This window comes from Tiliqua scincoides, chromosome 2, assembly GCF_035046505.1.
Source record: "Tiliqua scincoides isolate rTilSci1 chromosome 2, rTilSci1.hap2, whole genome shotgun sequence".
Taxonomy (NCBI): domain Eukaryota; kingdom Metazoa; phylum Chordata; class Lepidosauria; order Squamata; family Scincidae; genus Tiliqua; species Tiliqua scincoides.
The window spans coordinates 123495085-123517865 of NC_089822.1; the positions used below are offsets into that span (position 1 = coordinate 123495085).

General features: G+C 45.8%; 1 protein-coding gene across 1 annotated transcript in view; it reads right to left on the reverse strand.

The window, feature by feature from the left end:
• Nucleotides 1-7011: 7011 nt before the first annotated feature.
• Nucleotides 7012-22781, reverse strand: part of KRT8 (keratin 8) — a 124462-nt gene continuing 108692 nt past the window's right edge. The window contains exons 6-13 of the mRNA XM_066614598.1: nt 22505-22713; nt 19272-19332; nt 19068-19163; nt 17383-17547; nt 13349-13474; nt 10880-11100; nt 9637-9698; nt 7012-8246 (exon numbers count right to left, since the gene is read on the reverse strand). Coding sequence (XP_066470695.1) covers nt 8050-8246; nt 9637-9698; nt 10880-11100; nt 13349-13474; nt 17383-17547; nt 19068-19163; nt 19272-19332; nt 22505-22713 — 1137 coding nt within the window. The 3' untranslated portion in view covers nt 7012-8049. The remainder of the gene's footprint in view (nt 8247-9636; nt 9699-10879; nt 11101-13348; nt 13475-17382; nt 17548-19067; nt 19164-19271; nt 19333-22504; nt 22714-22781) is intronic.

The following is a 22781-nucleotide window of genomic DNA, read 5'->3' on the forward strand; positions in this document are numbered from 1 at the left end:
ACTGCATAATGGGCTGGAGCATCTGAGAATGATTTCTGGAACTGGCATCTCCTGTGACACACACATGAAGCATCTAAAAACAAAGTTGTGCTTTTTTCTTCACAGCTATTGTTTTAGTCATGTGCCAATATAGGGAGTTTCAATTGATCAATCAATTCAAATATATTTTGATAAATCTGCTAAGACTCCCTTGATCAGGCGTCAGTCCTTCTTATAGCTTTTGCTGATGTATTTGCTCTTTACACTCTCACATAACACCAGAACCAGGGGACATCCACTAAAATTGAGTGTTGGGAAAGTTCGAACAGACAAAAGAAAATATTTCTTTACTCAGCGAGTGGTTGGTCTGTGGAACTCCTTGCAATCTTTTGGGAAACTGTCTGAACTTAGGGCCAAGTTACATGAGACATAAACAGCTCAATCCTCTGCATATCTACTGACACTGCACTGAGACATGCACTGAGAACCATGCCCTCCCTGGAGACCTTTTGGCAGAGACTAAAAACTTTTCTTTCCCAAGTGACATTCCCACCCTAGTTTTGTGCTTCCTCACCCCCAGTGATAATACAAGCACCTTTGGTCATGGAAACTACTGTACATGCACTATGGTGCTTATATCTAGCACTGCAACATTTAATCAATGAATTGATTAAAGGGAGAGGTTGAAATCCCTTTAAAACAACTAAAAAGGCACCCCCTGATTAATTGGCACCGCACTTCTAAAAATTCCCGCACACAGGAGGGGATGCCACACTGGCATCTCCTGTGACATACACATGAAGCATCTAAAAACAAAGTTGTGCTTTTTTCTTCACAGCTATTGTTTTAGTCATGTGCCAATTTAGGGAGTTTCAACTGATCAATCAATTCAAATATAATTTGATAAATCTGCTCAGACTCCCTTGATCAGGCGTCAGTCCTTCTTAGGACTTACAGATTTTCACATGACTTCAAATTCCTCAAGAGTCCCAGTCACGAAGGCTAGGATTGCCACTTTTCAGCCACACAAATTGCGGCCACACAAAATGTGGGGGGACATGATTGAGACATACAAAATTATGCAGGGCACGGACAGAGTGGATAGAGAAATGCTCCTTACACTCTCACATAACACCAGAACCAGGGGACATCCACTAAAATTGAGTGTTGGGAAAGTTCGAACAGACAAAAAAAAATATTTCTTTACTCAGCACGTGGTTGGTCTGTGGAACTCCTTGCCATAGGATGTGGTGACGGTGTCTGGCCTGGACACAAGTTTCTGGAGGAAAAATCCATGACGGGTTACAGGCCATGATGCATATGTGCAACCTCCTGATTTTAGAAATGGGCTATGTCAGATGCAAGGGAGGGCACCAGGATGAGGTCTCTTCTTTGCAGATTGCCAAGCTGCTTAAATAGAGATCATCATTATTATGCAGCGAGTTGCCAGTAATGGGAGCAGCAGATCGCCTTGTTCTTTCCCCAGTGGCATTTTGCAATTTGTGGCGCCCTGTCCCAAACACTGCATAATGGGTTGGGGCATCTGAGAAAGATTAAAAAGCACCAGGGAAAGAACAAGGAAGATCTGCTGTGGCACTCTGCTCCTCACTGCCTCCTAACAAACCTCCCCATTGGCACTGCAGGAAGTGGGAAGCAGTGGCAACAGTAGACCATCCCTACCTGGGCACCCTCTGACAAATCCCGCTGCCCTGCTCCCCAACATCACCCAGGAAACCAGCCAGTGGCTTTGGGCTCAGTGGGGAGGATTCCCAAGAAGAGCTGGTGTGAAGGGGACAGTAGCAGGCATTAGTCTCTCTTCACAGTGTGATCTGTCGCTGTCCTGCTGGCAATGAAGGACTGTTGCCTCTCCTTTGCTCCGTTCCCAGACACCAGGATGCGGGGGGAGTAGAGTATTTGATGCATGCACATGCTTCCCACCCCAAACTGAAGCTGCCACTGTGCTAGGTGGACCAGTGGTCTAAACTGGGAGTACGGCAGCAAGCTCTGTCTATCTAGCTCAGTACTGTTAACAGTGACTTGCTGCAGCTCTCCAGTTTCCAGTGGAGAGGCATCTCAGCTGTACCTTCAGGGCTCAAAGCCTAACCCCTTATGTCAGTACTTTCCAGCACTGGCATAGCCAATGGGACATGTGCTGCATCCTGCAGTTGGATGTCTGTCACTCACAGAGGCCTCCTCAAAGTAAGGGAATGTTTGTTCCCTTACCTCAGAGCTGCATTGCCCTTATGTCAGTGCTGGAAAGCACTGACATAAGTGCTGGAAAGCACTGACACAAGGGGTTAGGATTGCGCCCTAGGTTGCCAAGGATTGAAGGTGGAACTTTCTGCACTGAACATAGAACACTAAGCTATGGCCGCTTAAATTGAGTGTTGGGAGAGTTAGAACAGACAAAAGAAAATATTACTTTACTCAACGCGTGGTTGGTCTGTAGGACTCCTTGCCACAGGATGTGGTGATGGCATCTGGCCTGGACACCTTTAAAAGGGGATTGGACAAGTTTCTGGAGGAAAAATCCATTACGGGTTATAAGCCATGATGTGTATGTGCCATCTCCTGATTTTAGAAATGGGCTATGTCAGAATGCCAGATGCAAGGGAGGGCACCAGAATGAGGTCTCTTGTTATCTGGTGTGCTCCCTGGGGCATTTGGCGGGCCATTGTGAGATACAGGAAGCTGGACTAGATGGGCCTATGGCCTGATCCAGTGGGGCTGTTCTTATGTTCTTATGTAAAATCTTGGATCAGAGGGACCAAGGCTCAGATAACCTATCACTGAGGTGAGTCACTGTCTTTTAAGAGCAAACTAGGAGTGTAAACATGATAGATCTTTGATTGTAACGGCCAAAACATATACACTAAATTTGCTTAAATACAAATAAAATTGGACCTACCTACATTTTCTGCTATGAAGATCTCTATGCTACTATGCATATTTACAAAGTTTCCATTTCTGTAGTTACATGAGTTGATGGGGTGAGGAAGAGGTGATTTTGAGCAAAACAAAAAAGCATATACACATCTCTCTGCTCAAAATTTGATCACTTTTGTCTACTGAGTTTGCTTTGGAACCTGGGATTACGGTGCAACATCTGGGATGTCTTGTAACATCTTGGTTTTTGCACCTTGCAACACTATGATGGGGCATACAATGGCAAATTATTTTCAACAGGATGATTCTAGGCTTTCAACCCTCCAGGGTTATCCTGGGCTCTCCAGGAATCAGCATCAATTTCCAGGTGACTACTGAAAGCAAAAAGCAACCAAACATTTAGTTTCCCTTTCAACTCAGCTCACTCCTGAATCCAATGCAGCATCAGCTCTTGCCTGAGCACAGAATCTTAAGAGAACCCAACTGTTGGGCAACTGTTTGAACTTAGGGCCAAGTTACATGAGACATAAACAGCTCAATCCTCTGCGTGTCTACTCAGAAGTAAGTCCCATTATGTGCAATGGGGCTTACTCCCAGAAAAGTGTGTACTGTATAGGATTGTAGCCTTAAAGTGTTATTAGGCCTGAAAGGCTTAGTTTTTCTATAATCAACAGCAGCTGGAGCCCGGAGCATGTCCCTGCTGATCTGGACAGTGCCAAGGGGGCAGGGTTGAAGCTCACAAGTCTCAGTCCTGGTCCAAGGTCAGGGTTGGGACTTCATCTGCTAATGGGTAAAGAAAATCAGGCCTAACAATGCTATACACAGAAAGTGCCACTTGTCCTTCCAGTGTGCTGGCATGAATTTTGCTCTAAAGCAATGTGAAATAGTGCAGGCCTTAGAGGCAAATCTGGCGCAGGACAGTAGCTGGCCTACAAAACAGGAAACCTCCATCTTGAACTTCACCTCTGCCATGAAAGCCATGGGAATGGGGAAGAAAAAGCCACTACATTGTCGTAGAAAAGCTGCTACCTCTCAGCTTCCACGCTCCATTTGCAGTACAGAGATGACCCACCTTGCATAGTTGGTGCAAGGAATACAACACAGTGTGATGCAGGAAGCACTTTAACCACTTGAAAGCACTGCATAAGTGCTAAGCACTGATTTACTGATAGCTAGCTCAGGCAGCTGAATGTCAATCAGACTGCAGTGCAAGCCCAAGACAACATGGTGGTTTTGACATACTCAGGGGGAAGGCCTAGATACACAAAAGTACATACGTCTGTAAATTAAAAGTCATGGTAGCCTCTTCCCCCTTTCCCAGCCTGATGCAGACTGAGGATGCTCAGTGACCTCCCAGGAGCCATGGAATGTTGAAGAGGCAGCTGGATAAAACCAAGTGGAACAACATAGTCCAGGGAAGAGGCAGGCTGGGGCAATGCCACATTTGCTTGCAAGACCCTTGTTGTTAAATAAGGGGCTGTGCGCCTGCTAATGAAATGGAAATGGGCTATGTCGGATGCAAGGGAGGGCACCGGGATGCAGTTATCTGGTGTGCTCCCTGGGGCATTTGGTGGGCCGCTGTGAGATACAGGAAGCTGATACAAATTCAATTTCTGATAGTTCTGACTGAGACTTGAAAAGAGCCTGGGATCTGAAACCCTTGAGAGCCACTGCCAGTCAGTGTAGCGAACAGGACCCTTGATAGGCTGGTGGTTTGGCTCAGTACACAACAGCTTCACCCTGTCAGTTCCATGGACCTAATGTAGTGATAGGTTTATAGGTCCAAGTTTACCTACAAGAGGAGTTCAAAAAACCGTTGATTTTTCAGATGTCAAAAGTATCCTTTCTCCTGAGTTAGGCTCAGGCCAGGAAAATGGAGAGGCCGATAGGCAGGGAGAAGGGTTTGGGGGCAGCGGAAACATTATGGGCCAAAAGGGCAGGGAGGAAGAGAAAAACAGGAGTCCATGTGCCTACTAACTTTATTTTGATATCAGTCCTCAAAATTGTATTATGATGTGAAGCAGGCTGCAGGGACATGCCCGGCTGGTGTTTGAACTTCAAGTGGAGAATCATGGCATTAATACGGATGTCTCATATCATGCATGCATGAGCAAGAGATTTTCCCTGAGGTCCTTGAAACGGAAGGACGTCATTTTCCTGTGAGCTTGAAATCAAGAATTGTGTCCTCCAACTTTGGACCAAACTTCATACTGATGGCTCAAGCATGAGAATTGTGGTATAAGCCGACACAGACACAGCCAAGCAAGCGAGTGAAAGCACAGACACCCTGTCCTTTGCAGAGCAATATTATACTTCCTTTGGCCCATTTATAACCTTGATCACAATCCACTCCTGGAGATTTCATTTTATGTTTTTCTGCTTTGAGCATCTATTTTATTTTTGAAGCAGCTCAAGTCCCATACTTGCCTCGTGTGAGGCTCTTAAGCACAGTACATGCTCTTTTGTTTCATAGAAGAAATGTGGGCATGTTTGTGTAATTAAGGCTTTTATTGAACTTGATAGAAGAAGACAGTTTTGCTTTGCGCTGATACCATGTGAAAAGGAACACCTCCAAAGCTGGCTGCAAAGTCAACTGTTGGGGGGGGGGCGTTCTTTTAATAGGAAACATATTTTAATAAGTCAGAAGTTTAAAAAGTGGTATACATGGTCTGCTCTTTTGCACCCATTTACCCATGCATTAAATCCCATTGAATTTCCACTGTAGTCATCAAGAATAAGCCCTTACGCTACAGCTCTAGGTACACTCACATGAAAGTAAATCCATTGATCACAGTGGAATTTCTGAGTAAAAATGCAGAGACTTGAGCAATTTCTTCCTCAATGTAAAACCACTATATTTGTTCCACCGGGAGGGGGGAAAAAGTAAGAAGACCACAATAGACCATCTCCTTCCACCAAAACCAGTTGGAACCAAAGGTTTTATTTCAAACGAAATGGAAACCAGCTGGATTTTGAAAAAAGATTCGCATATCATTTGGCCATGTGCTCCACCAAGTGACAAGGTGGTTTGCACTCAGCTCCTTCCTCTGACATGGACCACAGACAAAGGAACTAAGGTAAGGTACTAAGGTGAGTAGATGAGCAGAACAAGGAATGGGGGCTCCTGCTGTAACTGCAAAAGGAAAGGAGGCGCATCTTCTCTTACATTAAATGCATTTAAACACAAAATACAGCCTTCAGCTTCTTTGCTTTTACAACCTTTCACACAAAGACTTTGACAACTGCAGCTATGATATTTGACCTACTTGTATTCCACACAGGAATATAATTAGCAATGGCCTGGGAGAGGAATGTCACCTTAAAAAAGTCTGGCAAATAAACTTACCCACTTCCACCTAAATTAGTCATTTGGCGCCTCAATGAAGGAAAGAACTAACCTATGTCCAGGTTCTTTGCCATTGGGGCCTAAGTTTGTTTTCTGTAAGTGATCCAGATACAGGTCTTTTCAACTACATTAGCAAATTAGTATCTACCTGTTTTATGCTGTATTGCTCAAGTCCTGTCTCCCCTCAAGTACTTTCAAGGTCTGAAAGTAGTGTCTTTATGGCTGCAATTCTGGGCACACCTAGTTTGGGTGCAAGACTGCATGACTTTAATAGGGCTTATGTCTTAGTAAATATGCACAGGATCAAGACACATATTTACCTTTGTGCAAAAGTTCAACAAGTGTGGCTTACACTTTGCAGAAGCCATAAAGTAACAATGAAATAAGTCTTCTGCTAGCTGCAATGGGGCATATTAGAATCCTAAAGGGAGGGGGCTCACTTGCTATCAGAGAGAATACAGATCGGATAAGTCAGGGGTGGCCAAACGCCAGCCCTGGGGCAACTTGCGACTTGCCTCTGGCCCTCTGGAGACTTGCTGGAGCCTGCACTGGCCCAACACAACTGCTCTCAGTGTGAGGGTGACTGTTTGACCTCTCATGTGAGCGGTGGGATGAGGGCTCCCTGCACTGCTTGCTGTTTCACGTCAGTGATGCAGCAGTGGCAGCAAAGGAAAGGTCAGCCTTGCCTGGTGCAAGGCCTTGAGCTACTGCACTACCTTCATTCATTCATATAAGTTCATCTTTAATATATTCATTTATGTAAATTTATTCAAATTTTAAATGTAAATTAATTCTCTCTCTCCCCCCCCCCTGGACCCCGACACAGTGTCAGAGAGATGATGTGGCCCTCCTGCCAAAAACTTTGGACACCCTGAGATAAGGTGATGATTGACCAACCTGGAGGCCAATTTACCCCACTTAGCATGAATAGGCAGATGGGAACTAGGACACAGAAGAATGACAGCACTTTCTGGCCTCTGATATGAGGGAGGGCACCAGGATGAGGTCTCTTGTTATCTGGGGTGCTCCCTGGGGCATTTGGTGGGCCGCTGTGAGATACAGGAAGCTGGACTAGATGGGCCTATGGCCTGATCCAGTGGGGCTGTTCTTATGTTCTTATGAGGTGGGGGCAATTTATAAAGCTGGTCCAGATGTGAAAAAGAGATCAGGTCAAATCCTTCTTGGGTTCAGCTGCTCCACAACGAGAAGATCAGCTGTGACAGACAAACCTCACTAAAAAAAATTACTGATATTCCCTTACAACATGCAGCTACCAGGGAGGGTTGGGAGTGTGCCTCCTGTACTGCCTGCATGTCAGGTGACTGCAAGACCCTCTTGAAATGAGTCTGCCTGCACTAGCGCGTTGCAAGAATCCTATGCAAAGTGCTGCTGGTTACTGAGCAAAGCCAGGAATGTGTTCCTAGTACTTGGATCTGCAGCTGGCGGGGCAATATTGCTTCCTTCCCCACTGCAGCAGACACTGCCTGACGATTTTGACATTTAGGCTGCTGCTAGAGCTACAAGAGCAGCCTCTGCTTCCCCCCCCCCCCCAATGAGCAGCTGATAACCCCAGATCTTAGGAGGAACAGGGTCATGCCTGGAACAAGGGGAAAAGATTTGTTGCTGGGGTTGAAGATGCAAATCACTGTCCCTCTGTGGGAGTGGGAAAGAGAAGGGTCCTGGGAATGATATGGGGGACCTGCAAAAGGAAGTCAGAAGGGAGGCGAGTTCTCTACCATCCTCTGCTCCCACCCCATCAGCCCCACTATGGAAGGCTCACTGGGATTAAGGCACTCTGTCATCTGTAACAGGTTGTTCACATTGGGGGCAACAGCAGCTCACTGGGACAGCACATCCGAGGATTCGGACACAAGCTTCCCGTCCCGGGTCTCAATCTTTTTGATGACAATGGCCTTGGTCTTCGTGACAGCTGAGCTCTCCAGTGGGGCAGAATTCATGGCGTAGCCACTGCTTGTGTAGGAAGAGCCAGAGCTGTATCCACCCTTGTAGTTACTGAACCCACTGGACCGGCCACCTGGAAAGGAGAAAGAAAAAGCACAGAGAAGCTGGATCGGTACTTGGCACAAAGGAGATTTTCCTGAACTAAAAATTGGACAATTGGTTCTAAATAGGGCCGGTGCAGATAAAAATCTGCACAGATTTGCATCTTAGCAACCGTTTTGAAGAACAAGGAATATCCTTCCCATGCTTTTAGAAGGTGTACGTAGCAGCAGATGTCATCTTGCAAGAGGCATTCGCCCTTCACTCTCCATATAAGTGGGAATACTCCTTTCTGCTAAGATGGTGCTTATCATCCACAGCTTTCATAAATACTCATATTAAAAAATAATTAGTTTTTTTATAAAAAGTGTTGCCCAATTACAAAGAATTTTCATTGATGTAACAAAGTAGCAGATGCATATTTTTAATTTAAGAATTAAAGCTGCATTTCTTTTCTCAATATGCATACAGTTTTTCTCAGATAGCTCTCAGAATAATAAGCACCCTCTCCTAATAGGAAGGCTTTTTGAGCAATGTTGCCTCCTACCATGCCTTAATCAAGAAGTCAGTGTGTACTTAGGGACTGATTGAAGCATTTAAAGAAGGAACTTCTCAATAGTGGCATAGCTCACTGGCGGGCCATCCCAAGGCACATCAGTCATCCTGCCAACACGTCAGTCCCCTCTGACCCAGAAATAATGGCAGTGATACGATCCTACACACTTTGGGTGAATGTTACCAATTCTTTAGCAGTCCCATGTTCATGTGAAACTTGATCTGCATACAATAGGAGGCAATAATAATCATAAATACTTCCATACTGTGAAAAACTTCTATGTGCAGATTTCTATGGCTGCACAAGAGCAGCCAAACCATTTTTCTTCGTCAGGTGGCAATACTAGCAATGACAACTATGATGTTGCAATGCAAAAAGACAATCTAGTCAAATATATAAGTAATCTTCACACACATTGATTTAATCATTTGCTTTTAGCATTTCAAACTGCCATTTTCAAAGAACTCCCACATTCAAAATGTACTAGAATCAGCTCTTGGAAATAATTTGTTTCCCATGCCTGTGGGTTTACACATTTGCATCTTTTCCATGGGTTTTTGTCTCGGCAAGGCTCTCTAAAAGCTGTGTGACAGGCAGAAGTTCAACACACAAGCCTTTCTCTGGCATAGAAACATGATGGGGAACTTAATCTGTTGAACTTCTGCCTTTGGTGGAGATGCTAAAGGCATTTCAGAGCGCGATACCATAGTCTTTCAAGACTGAAGGTTGCCAACAACAGTAAAGGCAAGAGAGTCCTTTTTTGAGGGCGAAAAAAAACACATGTAGCTACCTTAGATTTCATGCCTCAAACATGGCCATGCCAATTCATTGTATATCAGATTTTCAACAAAACAGAATATCTGCTTACCGGAATAGCCAGCTGAAAGTGGAATTGTCTCAATGCTCAGAGCCTGCATCCCTGACTCCAGTCTACAGAACAAAAACAAAACAATACTGAGGAATGGTAGAGGTGGAGAGGCAAAGAAGGGCTGAAAACACAGGCAGCAACTTATATAGAAGAAGGAGACTGTATCTACTGGCCAGGGATCCTCAGCTTCTGAAGCTGCCTTCCGCTGGGTCTCATCAGTCATTATTAAGAATATCAATATACTGCCCGTACATTGACTTGCAGCAGCTCTCCAAGACTGCAAGCAGGGAGATGCTGCCAGGAACAGAACCTGGGTCCTACAGCATGCAAAGCAGGTGCTGCACTCTAGCAAGGCAGCCACTTCCTAAGCAGCTGCATGTGCTGTAAAGTACAGATCAAACGGTCTCTGTATCGGGCTCAACATCTAGAGATTCAGTTGAAGTCTCAAGAATGGCCACTCGACCACATAGCAATTAGCGTGCTTGTGCATGGAAGGATAAATCACCATAGAATGAAAATTTTCCACCCTGCATGTGCACAGTGGCAAGTGGGGGGAAGGAGAGGTCAGTGCACACCTCACAAATGCTAATTTGGCATTTTCTCCCTTCAATCAGTCAAGTTACATAAGCATACAACTTGACAATACAGAGAGGAAGGTGCATCCTGCATTCTCATTTCATGAAATTTCCTCTTGAGCTTTCTGGGAAAGGAGAGAAAATAAGTTTCTGTTGAGTCTCATAAAGTTCCCTGCAAGTGCTGAATTGGGAAGAATCACAACTAACATCAGACCCCAGTGCGCCTATAGTCACAGAATTTAATCCTATTGAAATCAATGGGAGATGTTAGCTAAGCTAACACGCATATGTATCGGTTCAGAAGTAAGCCCCACTGAGGTCAATGGGACTTACTCACAAGTAAGTGTGTATATAGGATTTCAGCCTTGAGCTCAGTTGCTTTCAGTGGAACTAAACTTGTTAGCCAGTGCATGTTTATTCTGAGGTTCTTTTGTTCTTACTCCCAAAAAAATCTGTGCATATGATTGTTGCCCTTGTCACTTAAGCAGGACTCTGGGAAGTTAATATTTGGGGGGGGGGGGAATAACAATAACAACCTGAACATCTCCCCAAAGACAAAATAAGGATAGTAATTGACAAGAGGACCAGAAATTAGGATCAGGCCCTTCTCAACAGGATAATTGGCATACATTTGGTTGCTGGAAGCGCATGTTTTAGTTGGCCCTCACCTGTGCTCCTCTCCTTCCAACAGCTTCCTGTAGGTGGCAATCTCAATATCCAGGGCCAGCTTGACATTCAGCAGTTCCTGGTGTTCCCGCAGCCGACGGGCCATGTCTTGCTTGGCTGCCTGCAGGGCAGCTTCCAACTCGGCCAGTTTGCTGGAGGCATCCTTCACTGCCAGCTCTCCACGCTCCTCAGCCCGAGTGATGGCAGCTTCCAGCTTAGCACGCTGAGAGGAGAGAAGCATTCAATGGGTTTGTCAGTTATTTATTAATTTAAGTCTTATAAGCTGCTTTTTCGGCCCAAATGCTCTCAAGGCAGCTACGTTAAGACTATAAAGCCAACCAACATCTTAGGATGACCACAAACACATCAAAACATGCAGTCAACCATAAGAACTGGAGAAACATATTCCAGGGAGTATATTAAAATACATTCAAGGCCTACCTCAGTCAAGTCTTTACCAGTCTTCAAAAGGTTAATGGGAGAAGGACTTAATCTAGGGACCGCAACTGAGAAAATCCCAATCTGCAAACTACACTTCAGGTGGCAGTGGAGAACAGCCTCCTCAGTGGGTGAGCAGGATGGAGGAAGAGCAGGGTTCCTTAAATACCTCAGTCCAAACCACAGCACTTGATCAGAAATAAAGAGGCAGCCAATGCAGTTCAAGTCATGATGGAGCAACACACTCCAAATCAGCAGCAGCAGCTTGCTGGCAGCATTCTAGACCAGCTGCATTTCCAGCCCCTCCTCAAATAGAGAGCATGTGGCAATAGCTTCACTGGGAGGTGACCCACGGATGTATGACAGTCCCCAGACCTGACTTTTCCAGGAAGGGCTGCAGCTGATGCACCAGACAAAGTGGTGTCCAGATTCTCTGAGCCAGAGCTGCCACCTGAGAACCTTTAGAAGAGGGAGACAGCTAGCTGAGACACCAAGAGAAAGAACATGCCAATTTCACAGTGATCTAGAATAGGATCACTGGCGCTGTCACAATATTAGACCTACCACTAGAGGGCAGGGCTCAGTCACCTTTAATCATTTCTTGAGAGAATATTTCAGCAGATATATGTATGTATGTTCTTGCATGTATGCACTGGAAAGCTAGCCTTCTGTCTTCCATACAAAGGACAGAAGACTTGACTTTTGTTGAATCCGAGCACAAAGTACTCCTGAAATCTCGGCTTTCACTTTAAACCATTTCTGCCCAATGTTGCATATACGCAACAAGGACCAAATATGTACACCTGTGGGCCAGGCAAAAACGGATTTAAAAAACAAAAAACCACCCTTCAAATTTCTAGCCCATGTGGCTAAGAAATTATACTAAGAAGGCACAAAAGATTATGCCCAGCTGAAACCACTGAAGCCAGAAGTCTCAATAAGATGCAGGGCCCAACCCTGTCCAACTTTCCAGTGCAGATGCAGCCATGCCAACAGGGCGTTGGTTAGCATCCTGTGGGGGGGGGACACCATCATAGAGACCTCTTCAAGGTCTTGTTCCCTCACCTCAAGGCTGCATCAGCTTTGGAAAGTTGGATAGGACTGGGCTCAGTGACTGTGGGCAGGATTTCCAACATCCCTGCCTTGCCCCTGACTAGCAATCAGAATAAATGAGGAAAAAGGCAAAAAAACATTTCTAGCCATAGATGGCCTTTTACTAGCAGTTTGCTGCATCTACCCAGCTGACGACACTAAAGCAGCACATTATGAATATACGAAGCACATGCAATGCTATAATTAACAACTTAATAAGATGTTTGCATCCCACAAAAGGAGCCTTGGGCAGAAGAGTCTCTTCCTTCAGCGTCAGACACAAGCATGACTCCCAAGGTCAACAAGCAGGTCACTAGGTCATGTTTCTTCCAGCTGAACATCATTCAGAAAACTCACTCTGCGATTTCCCGCTCCCTCCGGATATCCCATTATGTCACAACTCAGCCCTCTCTACTCTGCCCAGAGCTCCGTCGCCAACGTAATGCATTCCCTGACATGCTCAGACCTTGCAAAGCTCTTTGCAATCATGCTCCCCTTCTGCAAAACCGGAAGTGGAGCGCAATCACTCCACTTTCACTTTCGAAGCTGCAGGCAGCCCTGCAGAAGGTCGCACAGGGCTCCCCGCACCCCCAGCAGGCTGCAGGAGGCTTGGGTAAGTGATCCTGGGGATCACGCTGCTGCCTCCCCCCTCCCTCCGCAAGAACTTAGAGAGGCTTTCAAACTCCTGGAGGGTTTGAAAACCGCTGGCCTAACCCATCAATACTCACACCCAAATGGGACCAGTCCTATAACTCAGTTGGCTCACATTCATCCCTTACCACCCTTCTTTCCTTCAGCTTCCTCACTGTCAACATGTAGATGGTAAGTTCTGCAATTGCCTTTTTTGCCAGTGATGCAAAAAAGCACTTCAGGCTCAACTGAAGCTGTGTCCACCAATCATAATCAGGCAATTGGTTTGGAATTGTCAAGGGTTTCCTGACCTGGCCTTTCAGAGCCTCAATTTCTGACTGTATCCGGGCAATCAGCCTGTTGAGCTCATGGATTTCATTCTTGGTGCTGCGGAGGTCATCTCCATGCTTGCCAGCCATTGTCTGGAGCTCTTGGTACTACAGGAGGGATATAAAGAAGACAAGTCTTATGTGTATTCCAAAGTTATTGGGAAGACCTTGAGAGAAGGAGGCTGACAGCAAAGGGTGGAAATTAGAGAACCAGAGTATGACAAAGGAACACTTTTGCAAACTGAAACCTGCCTCTTTACCTCTGTCATTCTTTGTTGGTTAAACAAAATGTTATGCATTAGGAGTGGAAACCTTCTCCTGGCAATCTCTAGGTAGAGTATTGGACTCAGAGACATGGGTTCAAAACCCTGCTCAGCTATTAACATCATTGTACCTTTATAGTCCTTGATTCTCTCTCACACACACACCCCTTTAACTCAGAGGGGTAAAAACAGGGGGGGAAATATCCTACATTTCTTGGAGAAATGTTGTGATGCAAACATGAGACATGGTTTGCGTATATAGGCCAATCCTATCCGATTTTCCAGTGCCAGTGCAGCTGTGCCAATGGGGCTTGCACTGCATCCTGTGGTGGAAGGCGGTCACAGAGACCTCCTCAAGGCATGGGAATATCTGTTCCCGTACCTCGTGGCTGCATTGCAGTTACACCGGTGCTGGAAAATTGGATAGGATCGGGCCCGTAGTCTCCTATGATTTCCAGCTCTCTTTCAAAAGCAATTGGGAGGAATGGTGAGTCATAAACCAGGAAATCCCTGTTTTAAACTTCACTTGGGCTATGATCTTACTAGGTAGCCTTAGGCAAGCTATTATCTCTCCACTGCACTCTGCTGCATCATCGACAGGAGGATAATAACACAGGACTTGTTGTGACTGGGATTATCTATCTTATGCACTCTGAATGCTCAAGAATTTTTCTGTGCCAAGCTGGATCATTTACATAGTGAAGTGCAAAGTGCAAAGTGCAGCCATGCCCATGTCAAATGTTGAGGCTCACCAATAATTCAAGGCATTGCCCACATCCCCAAATGCCCTCTTTTCTTCTCCCCTTAGCAGCCCCATTTGCCATTGCTGTTCCCATTCTCACAACCAAGATTAAAGATGATAACTTTGGATTGAAAAGGCCACTACAGGGCAGAAGCCAAGATGGGCAGTGCTAGAGGAAAACTGAGTTTGATTAACACTGGGGGTCTGCAATCTTCCCTCCAGGGGGTCCACACTGGTACATGGACCCCTTAAGAACATAAGAACAGCCCCGTTGGATCAGGCCATAGGCCCATCTAGTCCAGCTCCTGCATCTCACAGCGGCCCACCAAATGTCCCAGGGAGCACACCAGATAACAAGAGACCTGCATCCTGACATCCCTCCCTTGCATCTGACATAGCCCATTTCTAAAATCAGGAGGTTGCACATACACATCATGGCTTGTAACCCGTAATGGATTTTTCCTCCAGAAACTTGTCCAATTCCCTTTTAGAGGCATCCAGGCCAGATGCCATCACCACATCCTGTGGCAAGGAGTTCCACAGACCAACCACACGCTGAGTAAAGAAATATTTTCTTTTCTCTGTCCTAACCCTCTCAACACTCAATTTTAGTGGATGTCCCCTGGTTCTGGTGTTATGTGAGAGTGTAAAGAGCATCTCTTTTCCCACTTTATCCTTCCCATGCATAGTTTTGTATGTCTCAATCATGTCCCCCCTCAGGCATCTCTTTTCTAGGCTAAAGAGGCCCAAACACCATAGCCTTTCCTCAAAAGGAAGGTGCCCCAGCCCCTTAATCATCTTAGTCGCTCTCTTTTGCACGTTTTCCATTTCCACTATGTCTTTTTTGAGATGCAGCGACCAGAACTCGACGCAATACTCCAGGTATTGCCTTACCATAGATTTGTACAATGGCATTATGATAGTAGCTGCTTTGTTCTCAATACCTTTTCTAATGATCCCAAACATAGAATTGGCCTTCTTCACTGCCGCCGCACATTGGGTCGACACTTCCATCGAGCTGTTCACCACCACCCCGAGATCTCTCTCCTGATCTGTCACAGACAGCTCAGAACCCATTAGCCTATATGTGAAGTTTTTATTTTTTGCCCCAATGTGCATGACTTTACACTTACTTACATTGAAACGCATCTGCTATTTTGCTGCCCATTCTGCCAATTTGGAGAGATCCTTCTGGATCTGTGTCTGTGCGGCTTACAGGGAACCCTGCTGCTAATTACTGCTGGAAGAGCAATAGCACATCAGCAGTTCCACCCAGTATATAGTCAGTGGGTGGGTGTGAATATATATATGTTAATCCCCACCAGTAGGGGAAGCTATAACCTATTTTGTTGCTAGTTTAAAGTCATGTGGGTTAAAGTCTCTCCAACTTTGACTAGCACACTCATTTTTTTTCCCTTGTCTTTTTGTTCTGTCTGCGTATCAGTGGCAGCAATTCCTTCCCTGCTGAAGTTCTTAACAAAGCTCAGCTTTTCTATATGTGGGACTGACTGATTCCCTCAAATCTGCGAACAATTACATGGCAGAATGTAGTTTTACTGGCCAAACCAGTAAATGCTGGCTGGTTGGCATAGTTACCCAGATTGCCCCCACCAATCACAAAATGCAGAATTCTTTCTAAAGAATTTCCCATGAGTGGATTTGAAGGAAAACGAAAACAGGCTGCTATTTTTTTCCCCCTTCACATATGGCAACTTACAGATTTTCACATGACTTCAAATTCCTCAAGAGTCCCAGTCACGAAGCCTAGGATTGCCACTTTTCAGCCACACAAATTATGAACAGTCCAACCATTTATTTTATTGGCGAGGCAAAAGAAGTAGGATATTAAGGGAGTATTCAGAGACTCTCAAACTGGGGCACCTCGATGACCCAGCCAGGGAAGCCCCGTTTCTGCCTCCTTAAGGGGTAGGGTGATGGTGACAATTCTGCTCCCATGATTGCACCACCACTGGGGACAAAAGTGCTTTTGAAAAACTTACTGGGGGTTGCCATGGTCCTCTGGAGGGTTCAGGGAGCCCGCAGACCCCTCTGAACCTCCCTGCAGATGAAAACTGGAAATGGGAAGTGGATCTCCATCACGTTTTTGAGGAGTTTGGAGCCTTGCAGAAGTGCCTGTGGGTTCCCTGCACCCTCCAGGGGACCATGGCAACCCCCCATTGTTTTTTAAGAGTCCTTTTGTCACTGCTGGCGGCACAATCGCGGAAGTGCTGTCATTGCCCCTCCCCCACCCTTGCAGTGGCCCAAAGAACCGCTGGAGCATGTGAATTACATTAGCTGGGGCCTGCTGAAGTTGGGAAAACCAGAATCAAATTTCATTGTTATTTGGGCGGGTGCATGTTTCAAAATGTTCTCTTTTGCACACATTTTCCTGTGCTTCATTCTCCAACTTGCATTCTCTGGCCAAGTCCATCAAAGTCACGCAAGGTGATCAAAGAGTGCACAATACCAACAGCGCATGAATGAACTATCAATTGAATCAGACTCCAATCCAACATACACTTTACTTGCGGTTCAGGCTGCAATCCTATACATACCTTCCTGGGAATAAGCCTCTTTTGAATGGACATGCATGGGATTATGCGATCAGTCTCACTAAGTTTAGAGGACTTACTCCTGAGTAGACACGCATAGGATTGTGCTGTCACAGCCCAATCCTATGCATGTCTATGCAGAAGTAAGCCCCGTTACAGTCCATGGGGCTCACTCCCAGGAAAGTGTGGATAGGATTGAGCTGTCAATCTACTAACAAATCAGCAGTGACTCCCATTCACATGAAGCTTACATGAGCTGTCCATCAGAATTTCGTTTCTTACTAGAAACAAGTCACATAACAAGCATGAACAAACTCAGCCTGCAACTTTCCAACTTCTTATGGAGATAGCTTCTGAAATTGGAGTCATCCATTCAACCTTGATTGGGTGGCAGCTCTGATCAGGCCAGGTCAACCCAGTTATGCCCCCAAGTATGAGAGACGCAAGCAAAGACCTCACCTTGATCTGGTACATGCTTTCCGCCTCAGCCCGGCTCTTGGAAGCTATCTCTTCATACTGCGCTCTGACCTCGGAGATGATGCCGTCCAAGTCTAGACTGCGATTGTTATCCATGGACAAGATCACAGAGGTGTCACCGATATGAGATTGCAGGACGCGAATCTCCTGCATTGCAATGAAGAAAGAAGCAAAGATTGTGATGATCCATGACCTAGGAGCAAACTGCCTTAAGAAACCAAGAGAAGCCTCAAAACTGCTCTTCCTCCTCTCCTGTTTTTGTTTTGGCAAGACATTTCTCTCAAATCTCATCCAATGGACAAGCTCTCAGTCCTCTCTACCAACATCAATTCTTGGGAAAGGTTCTCCTCCTTCCATAGATCTTTCCCTTGACTCCATTCACAGTTACCTGCATGGAGGTTTCCTAGATCACATGGAAGTGAAAGCAAGTTTCTCAAGAGTCCAGTAAAGCAAAGCACTTTGCAAAACAGAATCCATGCCTATGCAGACTAATGAGATAAACCTTGCTAAACCTAAGCTTCTGGGTACATCAACAGTCAAGGTCTTTTTTCATTGCCTCGCAAACTAAATCAACAGAAGCTTAGATGAGAATTCACCAATTTAGAATAACAGTCCAGAGTAGAAGGATACATATTCTGAACTAGTGATCTGTTTCAACCTGAGAATACAATGCTTCAGGCAGCCCAATCCAATGCTGGGCTTACATTGAAGGATCTTGGTGCAAAAACTGCACTGTCATCATGCACTTTGGAGTCAATGGCACAGACAGCTGGAGGCTCATGCATATGCCAGTGGCTCCCAGTGGGGGAGGACTGGAGTGGGGAGTAGGCTGCACTGGGGGCAGGAGGGGGAGGATCGCAGCAGCAGCACACGCCAAGATCCTATCCCCCTTTTCCTGGCCCAGCACTCCTCGAGGCCACTTGTACTTATGCCAACTATCCAAGGTGACCCATTGGCGGCCAGGCAGACTATGGAGGCAAGTGAAAAAAGATCCCCCCATCATGCAGTCTGTACTCCAACAGTGGCACTGCATGCTCTGGACTGGCAAGGGACAGGATTGGGAAATTAATGAATTTACTGTTCACCTACTATTAGGGCTGCAATTTGATTTAATGCAAAACAAATTATTTTCTTGGCTTTGCTTTCGTGATGGATCCTGTTGCAGCAACTACTGAAACCAAAAGGGAACACCTACACTATAAATTAGTGTTCGTTTTGCTGTCATAGATTCTTCCAAAATATCCTGGGAATGTGCTTTGGCAAGAGTGTTGAAGAGAAGTCTGTTAGAGAGTCCCAGCTCCTTCACAGAACCTCAGTCCCCAGCGTTCCTTGGGAACAGGATATTATTATTAAATCATTGCCAGTTATGAATAGGTGACAACCTGATGTCAAGTCAAACAGGTCTGACTTTAGGATGACCTGGTGCAAAGTCAGGGAGGGAGAAATACCTTTGCCTTTAACAGTTGGGAAGAAAAGGAAATTCAGGCAATTTTTCCTACTCTATTGATTCAGCCTACTTTGCACTTTTTAAAAAAGTGCACTTCCACTTCCTATCTGTGGAAAGAAAGTGCTATCCCCTTTTCCATTTTGGCAGGCACTCCTTGACGCTCCCAGGGAGAAGAAATGTTTTGGAAGGCAAGATCCTGTTTTTTACAGTCCACACGTACCTCCTCAAATACCTGCCTCATGAATTTGATCTCCTCTGGCAGCAAATCCAGATTGGATTCCAACTCAACTTTGTTTATGTAGGTTTCATCCACTTCCTAAAGGGACAGAGCACAAGCCACCATTATAACAGAGACACTCCCACAAGGTCCTCCCAGGAAATGATCATTATTCACCAGTAAACATGACTGATCTCTCCCATTCACCTTTTTCAGCAGGACAAACTCATTTTCCTTCTCAGTACGATGGTTGATTTCATCCTCGTACCTGTCAGAACAGAAACAGAATTACAGACTACAAGCATGCAAGCCATGCGTGGCTTATCATGAACCAGCGCTAAGCCATTTCTAAGCCATTCTCCATGCTGAGAAACATACGAAGGCAATGTTGCATTTGAATATCACAAAGTACCCAACCCCTCCTTTCCTTCCCCACAAAGTAACCACAACTATGCCCATACACTTGGGGTTAGGGCAGGCAAGCACAATTGGTGACCCCTCTAAGCTGAATACGACCCACCAACTGTAGACTGTCAGGTGCTTGCTAGCCCTCTGTTTTAGTAATCCCATCCTGCTTCCCAAAATGAAGGCATATCCAAGCACCTGGTGAAATACCCTTTATGGTTAGTGGGCCTTGATAAGTTGCACATTGTGCAGGTCTGGGTCAGAAGGGACAGGCAGTTTCTGGGCAGGGGTCAGTTCAAGGACTTCTCGTGTTAAACATTAAATCAGATCAAGAAATAGCAGAGCACATATTGCAGCAGCCTTTCTAGTACTCAGCAGAACCCAGTCTGGTCAATGTTTGGGTGGAAAGCTGCCTGGGAACCCCACGTTTGCTACCTTGATAGCAGAAAGGTGGGGCTGAAATAAATAACTGAGCCTAGCCTGATTTGCAAGTCTGTTTCATGTATCATTCAGTCACATCTTCCAGTTGCACTTCATACTTTAGAATACCTTCATACCTTCAGAAACCAAGTGTTATGCAACAGTGATTTTCAAGACCTTCTTTCTGGGGAGGCAGCACTGCCTTTTCTCACCCAAGTGACAATATTCTCTTCATTATAAAAACATGCTCTGTGGCATGTACAGAAGAATGTCATGTGCCAGAGGTACAGCAGACATATGCATCAGCCTCACTTAAAAATAGTCACGACTGTCGTGAAACAGGTTCGTTGACCCTCTTGGCAATGGGCTGTTGAAATAGTCATTGTGCTCAAGACAAGAAGAACAGAAGGCTTAGAGGGCTTAGAGCCAACATGGGACAAAGCTACCATGTGTAGAGTTATTATGACAGAGGGTTTCTAATGATCAAAGCACCAATGATTTAAAATGGGCTGGTTGTTTTTCTTTAATTTCTGAAGCAGGTAACTGAAAATTCTAACCAAAAATGAGACTAAGAATGGAGCCAAAATGTTCCTATACTACTGACTATGCAACCCCCCTACATTTTGCAAGTCTCTGCAGCTATAAGAACAAGTTTCTGGTATTTACTGCACTCCCTATTTTTCCTGTGGAAGAATCTGGTGGTGCCTTTTTAAATCCAGACCTGCAGCTGCTTTCTACTCAGTCAGACCATTGGTCCATCTTGTTCAAGCTATGGTCAGCAGTGACTGGCAGCATCTCTGCAGTGCCTCAAACAACCCGACCTAGAGAAGCCAGGGATTGAACCTTTATGCAGAATCGGTGCTAGCATGGAGCTATGGCCCCAGCTCCAGACTGGGCAAGGATAACTCACCACAGGAGGGAAAACAGCAGATTTCAGTGGCATCATCATGGCAGTCCTAATGAATGCTCCAGCCCTGTCAGACTCCTCTCTCTTCAGCAGTAACATTGTCACAGCACCATGCTAATTGCTTCACATGACCCAGTGCAAGGAGTCACCTGTCTCAAAAGCAGATCATGGGTAGAATGGACGTCTCTTCGCACACCAGGTTTCACGGGGAAAAAATTTCATGGCTAAATGAACTTGTTATTTCTAGATCACGACTGGCAAAGGAAATCACTGGGGAGATCTGAGATCACTGGGGAGATCACAGAGATCACTGGGGAGATCACATTCCTGGGGGGGATCAAGGGAGGCAAATGCCCCAGGATGCCATACCTCCAGGAGTGGCAGTGCCAGCCGCTGGCCCTCACCACCATTGCATTTCCCTGGCCTCCGGAGGCTTTCTGAGGTTTTCGTAAAACCAGAAGTGACTACTAGAAGGCATTCCGCAGTCCTGGCCTCAGGCAACACAGGGGCCAGTATTGCAAGTGAAGAAGATTCCTCATTACTATATATGGAAAGCTAACCCTTCAAACAAACTGTTGAGTGAGGCTCACCGCTTGCACATTTGTGAGCCCTTACCGTTGGTCCAGTGCTGGAGCTAGCCCAGTGCGAGCCCACGCTGGGCCAGCTCCAGCACTGGGCTTGCGTTCCATTGCCCAGCGAACCGCCGGGTGGCAGAGAGGTGAAAGGGGGTTTGGGGGGAGGTGAGTCAAAGGCATTCCGGGGCAGGGGGAGGCAGTGGGGTGGGAGAGGGATGGGACCAGTGGAGCTTAGTTTCACCAGATCCTGAGCCCCATGTCAGGACTTGCTGACTGACATGGGACTCTTTGATTCTGCGCTGGCTCAACAGCTGGCCCAGAATCAAAAAGCCCCATTGCAGGGTTACTTCCCTTACTTAGGGGAAGGGGACAAAAGTCCCCTTCTCCCAAGGAGGCAGCAGCAGCCACCTGGGGTGAGCTGGATGCCACGGCAGCCCCACGCAGCTCAGGATTGGGCTGTGAGTTTGTAAGTTGCTAGATGCTTGTTTTTCCTCTCCTTGTCCCAGTAAAATGAACAATCTAAGCAGGGTAAGATGTGAAATTGACTTGAAATGCTATGTTGACAATAGTGGTGTTAAACTATAGGGAAGCTGGTGTAAATCAAATAGCTCAGGTATCATAACCATGGCTGAAAGAGAAGGAGAAAGTCATAAGATCTGCAGCACCTTCATGGAGCGAGCGTCTCCCACCACACCTTAAGGAATATATTGGCATCAAATCAACCTTAACAAAAGTTTCCACGTAACCGGGTTTTGTTAACAAACTTCAAACCCTGGTTAAATGGTGAACCTGTTTAGCATTGACCACGATTGAGAGATTGGAGAGGTTATACAATATCTGCATTGTCCAAATTCAGCCAAAAGGAATGTTGAGCAATTGGACTCAAGCTATCAGCAACCACTGGCAACTTTAGTGGAAAGGGAAAGGCATCCATGAGGACAAGTAAATTTTTTCTAAGCAAAACATAATAGTCTCAAGAAGCCAAACAATGCATAAAATTCCAGGGAGCACATGAAAAATAAGAGAAACCTGACTAAGGGACGTGCAGCAAGATGCTTTTTTCATGTTACTCAGATGTGACATGAAGGGGACATTCTGACACCCCCTTCCCACCCTGCCACTCCCCCACTCACTTAGTCTTGAATTCCTCCACAAGCCCTTGCATGTTTCCCAGCTCAGCATCCAGCCTCACTCTCTCCTGGCCCAAGCCATCCAGCTGCCGACGCAAGTTGTTAATATAGGCCTCAAACATACTGTCCATGTTGCTTCGGGTGGTCTTCTGGTTCTGGAGAAGGCTCCATTTTGTCTCCAGCATCTTATTCTGCTGTTCCAGGAAGCGGACCTGGGAAGGACCAGAAAGGATTCCATCCAGTTAAAATACCTCTGGAGATTTAGAAAAGGAACATTTAA